We start from the raw sequence: 12,382 nt of genomic DNA on the forward strand, positions 1-12,382 counted from the left end.
CCAATAACTTATTTTCTGCACTGGCCTCTGGTTGAAGGCCAGGTTCTGAAGCCCAGTTCCTCACGCATTAACATGCAACACGCCAGCGCAAACCTCCTTAACCGACATCTGAGAGGATAAACCCTTAGTAACGGTACCAATGGCCCGTTCCGACCAACTTGCGGAATGTGAACACCGACGTTACCACCCAAGCGACGACTGGTCCGAGCCAATCCGCCTCCCCCGGACCCTCTGGCTCGGACTGCTGTTCCGCTCCTGCAGCACCCGGACTCTCTGTGACGGCTCACTTCCTGTCCTAGCGGAGCTGGGTGAAGGTCGAAGTCTCAGACCCCTATGCTTTTCCCGTCTCGACAGCTCCTGAGCTCTGATTGCCTCCCCAGCTTGTTTTATGTCGAACCTGCGGGAGACGCTTCGTTCACAGCGGGCTTAGGGAGTATCGGCTTCCAGCTCCACTGACACCTGCTGAGGGGGCAGAGTGAACAGACCGATATAACTCCTCAACCACTAGTATTCTAAGGATATATTTTATCTAAAACTGCAAGGACGGCGATAAAGCTGTACAGATAGCTGTGGGTTGTACCATGCTTTCCAATTTATTAAGTATCACACCTGAATTGGTGTCTTATTACTATGTCCGGTGTTGGGGCCGATGTACATCAGCCATTGTTAGGAGTGTAAAGATCCATAAATGTCTGCAGAGGAATTTGGGTACAGCAGCATCCTCGTTCGCAAGGACAGAACAGGTCTTCACCAGGGCTGCTAACTTTGCAGACAGACTGGCTATTGTGGATTATCGTGGACGTTACACATACAGGGATCTATATAGGTGCAGTCAGGCCCTTTCAAGGGAGATTCAGAGTGCCTTGGGTTGTTTTGATGGTGATATTCGGGAGCAGAGAATTTCAATCCTGTGTCCAAACGATGTATCTTTTGTGATTGCGCAGTGGGCTTCCTGGATGAGTGGTGGTGTTGCAGTACCACTCAGTCATAAGCACCCAGCTTCTCAGCTGGAGTATGTTGTCCATGACTCTCAAAGCACTTTAATCATCGTGGAGGAGAATTACATCAAATGGGTTACACCAGTTGCTAACAAACTGCAGGTGAAATGCCTTCCATTGTATAAGTCCCACCGAATGGTCCCTGACACCATGCAACCAGACCAATGTGCTGGCACTCCAGTGGCAGATGCTACCTATGTTGTGACAGACTGGAGAGCCAGAGGAGCCATGATCTTGTACACCAGTGGAACAACAGGACAGCCCAAAGGAGTCCTCACCACCCATGGCATCTTGCAGAGTCAGGTGATTTTCCACTTTTTTTCCTTAATCCATGTACTGAGCTTGCTGCTGCCTTTCAGCATGCTATTATAAGATATATTAAAATGTACAGCCCAAAAGAGGGTGGGGAGTGTGAGCATCCAGCCTCTAGCCCCTGGCCCAGACTCACAGACATCAGTTTAGTGGATACACCAATGAATGTTTATACTGTCTCTTATTAGAGATGGTCATGCCTGGCACTGCCTTGGCATGAATTTTACATCCCTTGTTAGTCCATGCCTGCATTGTCAACCTTTCATTGCATGCAGGCACCTTTGTTTGCTGGGGAGCTGTGAAGAATCATTAATGATTCAGCTTGTGTTATCATTAGTGAGATCATCGCATTTAATAACTAGCAAAACAGAGATGGAGATGGAAGATCATTGCTGCCCTAAGTGCCAGTGGTGTAATGGGAAGTAAGTAAATAAGCTAGCAAAACTTCTCAACAAGTCGAAAGATGATTTGGATGATAATGTGGTTAACTGGATCAGCAAATTTGTGGATGACACCAAGATTTGGGGTGTAGTGGACAGTGAGGAAGATTATCATGGCTTGCAGAGGGATCTGCATCAGCTGGAAAAATGGGTTGAAAAGCGGCAGATAGAATTTAATGTAGACAAGTACGAGGTTTTGCACTTCAGTTAGGAATACCAGGTCTTACACAGTGAACAGTAGGGCACTGAGGAGTGTGGTAGAACAAATGAATCTGATATTACAGGTACATAATTCATTGAAAATGGCGTCACAGGTAGACCGGTTCATAAAGAAAGCTTTTGGCACATTGGCCTTCGTAAGTCAATGTATTGAGTACAGAAGATGGGATGTCATGTTGAAGTTGTATAAGCCAATTGGTGAGGCCTAATTTGGAGTATTTTGTACAGTTTGATCATCTACCTACAGGAAAGAATGTCACCGGGTCTGGAGGACCAGAGTCTGGACTGAATTCTTTAGAACATAGAAGATCGAGGGGAGATTTGATAGAGATTTACAAAATTTTGAGGATTACAGATAGGGTAAATGCAAGTAAGGCTTTTTCCACTGAGGTTGGATGGACTACAATCAGGGGTCACAGGTTAAGAGTGAAAGGTGAAAATTTTAAGGAGTGCCTGAGGGGAAACTTCTTCACTCAGAGGGTTGTGAGAGTGGTGCATGTAAGCTTGATTTCTAAGTTTAAGAGAAGTTTGGATCAGTACATGGATTGTAGGGATATGGGTGGCTTTGGTCCCGGTGCAAGACAGTTTACATGTCTTTCGACATACACTAGATGAGCTGACGGGTGTGTTTCTCTGTAACTCTGTAGTGGAGAAGGATGAGAATGAGAGTGCCAGAACAGATAGTGAAGAGATTTTGGGGACAGATGACAAAGTCAGAAATTAAAAGGTTGCACATGGTGCGACTAATGTCCCGAGCTGCATATATTTCAATGCAAGAAGAATCGTAGAAAAGGCACATGAGCTCAGGGCATGGATCAATATGTGGAATTATAGTTTTGTAGCTATTAGTGAGACTTGGTAGCAGGAGAGCAGGACTGACAGCTCAATGTTCCGGAGTTCTGTTGGCTTAGACGCAACAGAACGGGAGGGATTAAAGGAGGAGGGGCAGCCAAGACAGACTGGAGAACTCACCTAGTGAGGCGTTATTGGTGGAACTGAGAAATAAGAAAGATATGACCATGTTAATGGGGCTATTTTGCAGACCACCCAACAGTCCGAGGGATTTAGAGCAACTAATTTGGAGAGAGATCGCAGACTGTTGCAAGAAACATAGTGTGTTCAGGAAAGTTTCCTTAATCAGTACATAGAAGTCCCAGTGAGAGAGTGTGATATTTGATATGTTATTGGGCAATAAGACGAGGTGAAAGAGAACCCGAAGGGATTCTACAGATATGTCAAGAGCAAAAGGACAAATTGGTCCTTTGGACGATCACCCATGCATAGCCATAAGAGATGGGCGTGATCTTAAATGCATCTTTTGAGGAGTGTAGTCGAACAAAGGGATCTGGGAATACACGTCCATAACTCATTGAAAGTGGTGTTACAGGTTGATAGGGTCGTAAAGAAAGCTTTTGGCACATAACTTCGTAAATCAAAGTATTGAGTCAGGAGATGGGATGTTGTGCTGGAGTTGTGTCAGACATTGGTGAGGCCAAATTCAGAGTATTGTTTGCTGTTTTGGTCACCTACCTACAAGAAAGAAGTAAATAAGGTTGAAAGAGTACAGAAAAAATTTGCAAGTATGTTACTGGGATCTGAGTTATAAGGAAAGATTGAATAGGTCTGGACTTTATTCCTTAAAACATAGAAGATTGAGAGGAGATTTGATAGAGGTGTACAGAATTATGAGGGGTATAGATAGGGTAAATGCAAGCAGGCTTTTTCCACTGAGGTTAGGTGGGACTGCAACTAGGGGTTATGGGTTAAGGGTGAAAGGTGAAAAGTTTAAGGGGGACATGGGGGTAACTTCTTCACTCAGAGAGTTGTGAGAGTGTGGAATGAGCTGCTAGCGCAAGGGGTGCATGCGAGCTCGATTTCAAAGATTAAGAGAAGTTTGGACAAGGATGGGAGGGGTATGGAGGGCTCTGGTCCTGGTACAGGTTGATGGGAGTAGCCACTTTCAATTGCTTGGCATGGTGCCAGTGGTCCGAAAGGCCTGTTTTTGTGCTGTACTTTTCTATGACTATGAATCTATAACCACTGGAGTGGTCCTGGGACTTAATAATTTCCCTCTGAGCAGTGTGTGCCTCCAACCATAGAGACAATTTTAACATCCACTGGCTTTCATTGTACCAGGACTTTTGGACACTTACCTGCAGGTTTTCTCTGGATTGGTGAAGGTTGAGGGGAGATCTGATAGAGATTTATAAGATTATGAGAGGCACAGATGGAGTAGACAGACTGTTTTCCCGAGGGTTGAAGTGTCTGTCTAATACCAGAGGGCATACATTTAAGGTGAAAGTTGATGTGACGGAGAATTTTGTTTTACACAGAGTGGTGGATGCCTGGAATGTGCTGCCTGGGGTGGTGGTGGAGGCAGAAACATGAGAGACTTTGAAGGGACGTTTAGATGACACATGAATGTGAGGAAAATGGAAGGATGTGGACATTATGTAGGCAGAGGGGATTAGATTAGTTGGGTATTTGATTACTAATTTAATTGGTTCGGTACAACACGGTGGGTGAAGGGCCTATTCCTGTGCTGTATTATTGTATGTTCTGTGTTTAATGCTGACTTGTTATCACAAAAAGGCACTCTCGTTTTGCCTTTGGAATTCAGCTCTGCAGCCATGTTTGGACCGAGGTTATGATAAAGCCCAAATCAGAGTGGAATAGCACTACAAATTGTCAGTACAAGCCAATATTTCAGACAATACTACAGCTGCAGACAAGATCTAGTAAAACAGGCACTGAATGTTCAAGTTGATACTTCAGATATTGGGTGGGTGAGCTGAGCTTATGTATTTGGTACACTAGCATACATTCCATACATGAGTATTTTCGATATTAGTGTATTAATGTTTTGGAAGGATTAATATAGAGTCATGAAGTACTTTGCCCCATCTAGTCTGTGCTGACATGGTCTTCTGTCTTGCTACATCTACCTGCATCTGGTCCATAGTCCACCATATCCCTCTCATTCATAACTCTCTGCAAACATCCCTTAAATGTTACAATTGAAATCTCATCTACCACCGCTATGTTAATTATACTAGGTATTAGAGTCATAGAGCAACACAGCTCAGACCAAACCCAACGAGTCAATGCCAAAGTATAGGCATAGGGGATCTCATTGAAACCTATCGAATGTTGAAAGGCCTAGATAGAATGGATGTAGAGAGGATGTTACCGATAGTGGTTGAGTCTAGAACACAGACTCAGAATAGAAGGACATCCATTTAGAAACGAGATGAGGAATTTCTTAAGGCAGTGGGTGGTGAATCTGTTGAATTCATTGCTGCAGATGGCTTTGCAGGTCAAATTATTGGGTATATTTAAAGAGGAGGTTCTTGCTTAGGGTGTCAAAGGTTACAGGAGAAGTCAGGCGATGGGGTTGAGAGGGATAATAAATCAGACATAATGGAATGGTAGAGCAGACTTGATGGTCTGATTGGCATAATTCTGCTTCTATGTCTTTTAATCTTATTAAAGTCAGTGTGTGTGCATTAGCATTAAAGTCATTTAGTTTGCGTGTTAATGCTACGGGGTGTGATATTGGTAACCAATAACATTCACCATTCTGCAGATAACCTCGCTGGTGAAGCAGTGGGAATGGAGCAAAGACGATGTTATCCTGCATGTATTACCTCTACACCATCTGCATGGAATCGTTAATAAACTACTGTGTCCACTCTGGGTCGGTGCTGCCTGTGTGATGCTGCCAGAATTCAATGCTCAGCAGGTAAGCAGGGAGCACTCCTCAAAGCTTAGAAGGATAATGGGAGTTGTGGAAGAAAAACGTTGCAGAATTCATTAATAACTAACAAAGGCTTGGTTTGATTCTGCAGTCCACTTCCCAGCAGCATGCCAGATGCAAGAAATTTGATTAAGTATCAGAGAAGGGACATGGCACTGTACTTGTTCAGAGGGTTTGTGTGACTGTGTCTGTCAAATAGGGGAATTTGGAGACAAGGGGACCACACAACCTTGCATTCCTGGTGATGGTTGATCATACTGCTTGTCATTCTTCTGGTAAGATGGCAGTGTGCTTGGACGCAGCAGCTTCTCCAGATCCATCCAAAGATGTTATTGTCTTTTTTATGATCACAAGACACTGCTGGACATTAGGAATTTCAAGTACTGCAGGTTTACCACATCAGTGAGTTGCTCTTTAGTGGAAGAGTTGGACCTGGTGTGGCTGTGTTGCTGCTGAAGTCAGTGTGCAAAGACAATGTGCAGTGTATTAGTGAGTGATTGTCTTGTTTTCCTCTTGATCGAAGATTCTGGACATTGGTAATATAGAATACTGCAAGCCTGGTTCACTTGCCTATTGGCGAGACCAATAGTGGGAGCTGCGTCGCCTCAGTGGTAATGTGGATTGGGCCTCTGTTGAAGCTGCCCAGGAGAGACACCAGAGGTGGTGTGGTGCTGGATTCATTTTACACCTTAGCCATGTAGGAATGCTGTTTTATTTGGCTGTATCCATGAATGACAATTAAATTTGAATGTGGATTTACATATATATATATATAAATAAAGAGAGAGAGAGACAAGGGTGATTGATAAGTTCGTGGCCTAAGGAGTTCGAAGGAGTCAATTTTAGAAAACCTAACACATTTATTTTTCATCATAGTCCCCTCCTACATTTACACATACAGTCCAGTGGTTGTGGAGCATACGGATCTTGGACCTCCAGAAAGCGGGGGTGATTGATACATTTGTGGTCTATGGAGATGAGTTATACAGCTCTCGTTACATGCAGTTCAACTCTGAGTGATTATGGAGAAAGTTTGAAGTTAGTAACTCATCAGTTAATAACTCATCAGGAGTGATTGATAAGTTCGTGGCCTAAGTGGAAGGAGATGAGTTAATAACTCAGTTAGACTTCAGACCTACACGGGACTACATAAAGTGCACAAAACAGTGCAGGACAGTACAATAATTAATAAACAAGTCAATAGGCACAGTAAAGGGCAAATTACAATAGAATAATAAATAATGTAAATGTAAACAATGTTTTAGCAGGAATTGAGAAAGAAATGAGCAAAAATTGCAAAGGGAGTGGAGTGGTGTTCAGTTGAGTGTATGTGTGTGTTTTTGTGTGTTTCTTGGATTTCCAGCATCTGCAGATTTTCTCTTGTTTCACATAGGAGCAGAATTAGGCCATTCATCCTATTGAGTCTACTCCCAATTCCATCATGGCTGACCTGGATCCCATGCAACCCCTTACACCTGCCTTTTCGCCATATCTTTTGATACCCTTGCTGATCAGGAAATGATCAACTTCCACCATAAATATACCTATGGGCTTGGCCTCCATCGCAGTCTGTGGCAAAGCATTCCGCAGATTCACTACTTTATCACTAAAAAAATTACTCCTTTCCTCTCCTCCAAAATGCTACCCCTCCAGTTCCAGTTATACTGACCTTGGGTAACATCTTCTCCACATTCACCCTGTCTAGTCCTTTCAACATTTAGTAGGTTATAACGAGATCCCCACGCATTCTTCTAAATTCTCTCCAATGACAATACATTCTTTCTGAGATTTGGGGCCCAAAACTGTTGACAGTACAACAAGTGCGGCCTAATCGGTGTCTACCACCAGAAAATGAGGCTGGAGAAAAAATAATGGGGGCCAAAGAGATGATAGATAAACTAAATGAGTATTTTGCTTCAGTCTTCACTATGGAAGACATTAGCAATGTGCCAGATGTTGAAGGGTGTGAGGGAAGAGAATTGAGTACAGTTACTATTACAAGGGAGAAGGTGCTCAAAAAGCTGGAAGACCTAAGGGTAGATATGTCACACGGACCAGATGAACTGCACCCTAGGGTACTGAAAGAGGTAGTTGTAGAGATTGTGGAGGCATTAGTAATGATCATTGGACTCTGGCATGGTGCCAGAGGACTGGAAAATTGCAAATGTCACTCCACTCTTTAAGAAAGGAGGAAGGCTACAGAAATGAAATTATAGACCAGTTAGCCTGACCTCAGTGGTTGGGAGGATGTTGAAGTCAATTGTTAAGGATGAGGTTATGGAATACTTGGTGACACAGGACAAGATAGGAAAAAGTCTGCATGGTTTCCTGAAGGGAAAATCTTGCTTGATGAACCTTTTGGAATTCATTGAGGAGATTACATGTAGGATAGATAAAGGGGATGCAGTGGATATTGTATATTTGGACTTTCAGAGCCCTTTGACAAGGTGTCACACATGAGCCTGCTTCACAAGTTAAGAGTACATGGTATTACAGGAAAGTTATTGGCATGGTTAGAGCATTGGCTGATTGGGAGGAAGCAGTGAGTGGGAATAAAAGGTTCCTTTTCTGGTTGGTCGCCATGGAGTAGTGGTGTTCTGCAGGGGTCGGTGTTGGGACCACGTCTTTTTATGCTGTATATCAAAGCTTTAGATGATGGAATAGATGGCTTTTTTGCCACGTTTGCAGATGATACCAAGGTTGGTGGAGAGATAGGTAGTGTTGAGGAAACAGGTAAGCTGTAGAAGGTCTTAGACAGATTAGGAGAATGGGCAGCAAAGTGGCAAATGAAATACAATGTTGGAAAACATTGCATGAAATACAATGCATGGTCATGCACTTTGATGGAAGAAATAAATGTGCAGACATTTTTCTAAATGGGGAGAAACTCCAAAAATCTGAGATGCCAAGGTACTTGGGAGATCTTGTGCAGAACAATCTAAAGGTTAACTTGCAAGTAGAATCGGTTGTGAGGAAGGCAAATGCAATGTTAGCATTCATTTCAAGAGGTCTAGAATACAAGAGCAGGGATGTGATGCTGAGGCTTCATAAGGCACTGGTGAGGCCTCACCCTGAGTATTGTGAACCGTTTGGGCTCCTTATTGATAAAAATATGTGCTGGCATTGGAGAGGGTTCAGAGGAGGTTCACAAGGGTGATTCTAGGAATGAAAGGGTTATCATATGAAGAACATTTGGTAGCTCTGGGTCTATACTCAATGGAATTTAGAAGGATGAAGGGGGACTCCATTGAAACCTTTCGAATGTTTGAAAGGCCTAGACAGAGTAGACGTAGAAAGGATATTTTTATGGTGGGGGAGTCTGGAACAAGCGGGCACAGCCTCAGAATAGAGGGACGTCCATTTAAAGCGGAGATGCAAAGAAATTTCTTTAGCCAAAGGGTGGTGAATTTTGTGGAATTTATTACCACAGGCAGCTGTGGAGGCCAGGTGGTTGAGTGTATTTAAGGCAGAGCTCGATAGGTTCTTGATTGGACATGGCATCAAAGGTTACAAGGGGCGGGTGAAGACCGTGAAGTGGGGAAAAAGCGATCAGCCATATTTGTATAATGGAGCAGACTCACTGGGCCAAATGGCCTAATTCTGCTCCTATGTCTTATGGTCGTAGGATCTTATAAAGGCTCAGCATTATCTCCTTGTTTTTATATTCTGTTCCCCATGAAATAAATGCCAGCATCACATTTGCCTTCTTTACCACAGACTCAGCCTGTAAATTAACCTTCTGGGAGTCTTGCACTATTGTTTCTTTTACCAAAATGCATTGTCATGCATTTTCCAACACTGTATTCCATCTGCCACTTTTTTGCCCATTCTTCCAATTTGTCTAAGTCCTGCTGCAATCGCATTGCTTCTTCAGCACTACCTACCCCTCCACCTATCTTTGTATCATCCACAAACTTTTGCCACAAAGCCATTAGTTCCATTATCCAATTCTTTGACAAACAATAGGAAAGTACCGGTGACCCCTGAGGAACACCACCAGCCAACCATAAAAGGCCCCTTTTATTCCCACTTGCTGCCTCCTGCCTCCTGCCTCTATCCATGCCAATATCTTTACTGTAACACCGTAGGATTTTATCTTGTTAAGCAGCCTCATGTGTGGCACTTTATCAAATATCTTCTGAAAATCCAACAGATTTGTCAGGCAAGATTTCCTTTCACAGAAACCATGCTGACTTTGACTTATTTTATCATTAGTCTCCATGTACCCTAAAGCCTCATCTTTAATGATAGACTCCAACACTTTACCAACCACTAAGGCTAGGCTAACTGGCATATAAATTCCTTTCTTTTTCCTTCCTCTCTTCTTAAAGAGTGTAGTGACATTTTCAATCTTCTAGTCCTCTGGGACTATGCCAGAATCAAGTGATTCTTGAAAAATCATGACCAATGCATCCATTATCTCTTCAGCAACCTCTCTCAGGACTCTGGGATGTAGTCCATCTGGTCCAGGTGACTTATCCAACTTAAGACCTTTCAGTTTGCCTAGCACTTTTTTCTTTGTAATAGCAATGACCCTCACTCCTGCTCCCTGACACTCACAGACCTCTGGCACACTGCTAGTGTCTTCCACAGTGAAGACTGATGCAAAGTACCTATTAAGTTTATCTGGTATTACTTTGTCCCCCATTACTACCTCACCCGCATCATTTTCTAGTGGTTTAATATCATCTCTCACCTCCCTTTTACTCGTTATATAACTGAAAAAACTTTGAGTATCCTGCTTTATGTTATTGACTATTTGCCCTCATATTTCATCTTTTTCCTCATAGCTTTTTAATTGCCTTTTGTTAGATTTTAAAAGCTTCCCATTCACCCAATGTCCCACTCACTTTTGCTACCTAATATGCCCTTTCCTTGTCAGCCACTGTTGCGTACCCCTGCCATTTGAGAACAACTTTTTCTGTGGGACATATCTATCCTGCGCCTTGTGAACTATTCCCAGAAATTTCAGCCATCTCTGCTCTGCCGTTATCCCTGCCAGTATCCTCCTCCAATCCACCTGGGCAAGCTCCTCTCTCATGCCTCTGTAATTCCCTTTATTCCATTGTGATACTGATACATGTGACTAATGCTTCTCTCTCTCAAACTGCAGTATGAATTCAATCATATTATTTTCACTGCCTCCTATGGGTTCCTTTACATTAATCTGCCTAATAAGATCTGGGTTTTTAGATAGCCTTTCCCCTGGTAGGCTCAAACACAAACTGCTCTAAACAGTCATCTCATAGGCATTCAACAAATTTCCTCTCTTGCAATCTGACACCAACCTGATTTTACCAATCCTCTTGCATATTGAAGTCCCCCATTACAAATATGACATTAGCCTTATTTCTTGCCTTTTCTTGCTCCCTTTGCAATATCAACCCCACATCTTGACAACTCTTTGGAGGCCTTTATATGATTCCCGTCATGGTTTTTTTTTACCTTTGCAATTTTTTAACTCCACTTGTGGAAGTTGAATCTGGATAACGTCACTCAGGGGACCATACAAGTACAAACTCTGTATTCAAAGCACCCGGGGCTTACTCAGTTAGTCGCTCAAACAGGAACAGTCTTTCTGTGACTGTTCCTTCCTGATCCACCAACTAACTCACAATTCCCCTTACAGAAGAGATATAGTGTTCAGATACCCCACACATGCCAAGCTGGAGTCAGACTTATCTATTACTTGATAGTACCAAGAGAGAAATTACAGAATAGGTATAATGGACAGAACGTACACAGAACAGGCTGGTCTTATCTCTGCGCATGACTGCACAAAGACCTTGAAACACTGTCTAACTCCCAGATGAAATATAACTCAGCATGGATGTGGAAGCCATAGAAAGGGTGCAGAGAAGAATTACAAGGATGTTGCCTGGATTGGGGAGCATGCCTTCTGAAAATAGGTTGAGTGAACTCAGCCCTTTCTCCTTGGAGCGACGGAGGATGAGAGCTGACCTGATAGAGGTGTATAAGATGATGAGAAGCATCGATCGTGTGGATAGTCAGAGGCTTTTTCCCAGGGCTGAAATGGTTGCCATAAGAGGACACAGGTTTAAGGTGCTGGGGAGTAGGTACAGAGGAGATGTCAGGGGTAAGTTTGTTACTCAGAGAGTGGTGAGTGCGTGGAATGGGCTGCTAGCAACGGTGGTGGAGGCGGATACATAGGGTCTTTTAAGAGACTTTTGGATAGGTAAATGGAGCTTAGAAAAATTGAGGGCTGTAGGTAAGCCTAGTAATTTTTAAGGTAGGGACATGTTCGGCACAACTTTGTGGGCCAAAGGGCCTGTATTGTGCTGTAGGTTTCTGTGTTTCTATGGCTTAGCAGTAACTGCTGATCATCAGCAGTTTCTTTCAGAAAAACAGGCTGCTATTGTTTAACTCGCTTGCTAACCCTTTTACATACTTCATCATTCCCTCCTTTTGATCATTCCTCCTTTTGATCATTACATGATCAACAAAGCAGTAATTTTTACAGAGAAAGCGACCGAGTACAGCATTGAGTTATCAGTGGGCAAAAACAGCATACAACAGTAACTATAACAATGATAAGTACAACTATTAGGCCATAATGCAATATCATGCTCCACATATTATTTAGACCCCTCGGTGAACCCGTGTAAAGCCTTCCCTACTTTCTTAATGTTGTTGAT

The 12,382-nt window shown here is 43.1% G+C and overlaps 1 protein-coding gene across 3 annotated transcripts in view; it reads left to right on the plus strand.

The window, feature by feature from the left end:
- Positions 1-271: 271 nt before the first annotated feature.
- Positions 272-12,382, plus strand: part of acsf3 (acyl-CoA synthetase family member 3) — a 143,613-nt gene continuing 131,502 nt past the window's right edge. Inside the window, exons 1-2 of one of the 3 annotated variants that reach the window (XM_073070528.1) lie at positions 272-1,301; positions 5,556-5,711. In XM_073070528.1, the coding sequence (XP_072926629.1) occupies positions 582-1,301; positions 5,556-5,711 (876 nt within the window). In that variant the 5' untranslated portion in view covers positions 272-581. The remainder of the gene's footprint in view (positions 1,302-5,555; positions 5,712-12,382) is intronic. The other 2 variants (XM_073070527.1, XM_073070526.1) reach the window with 2 other exon arrangements.

This window comes from Hemitrygon akajei, chromosome 17 (genome assembly GCF_048418815.1).
Source record: "Hemitrygon akajei chromosome 17, sHemAka1.3, whole genome shotgun sequence".
Taxonomy (NCBI): domain Eukaryota; kingdom Metazoa; phylum Chordata; class Chondrichthyes; order Myliobatiformes; family Dasyatidae; genus Hemitrygon; species Hemitrygon akajei.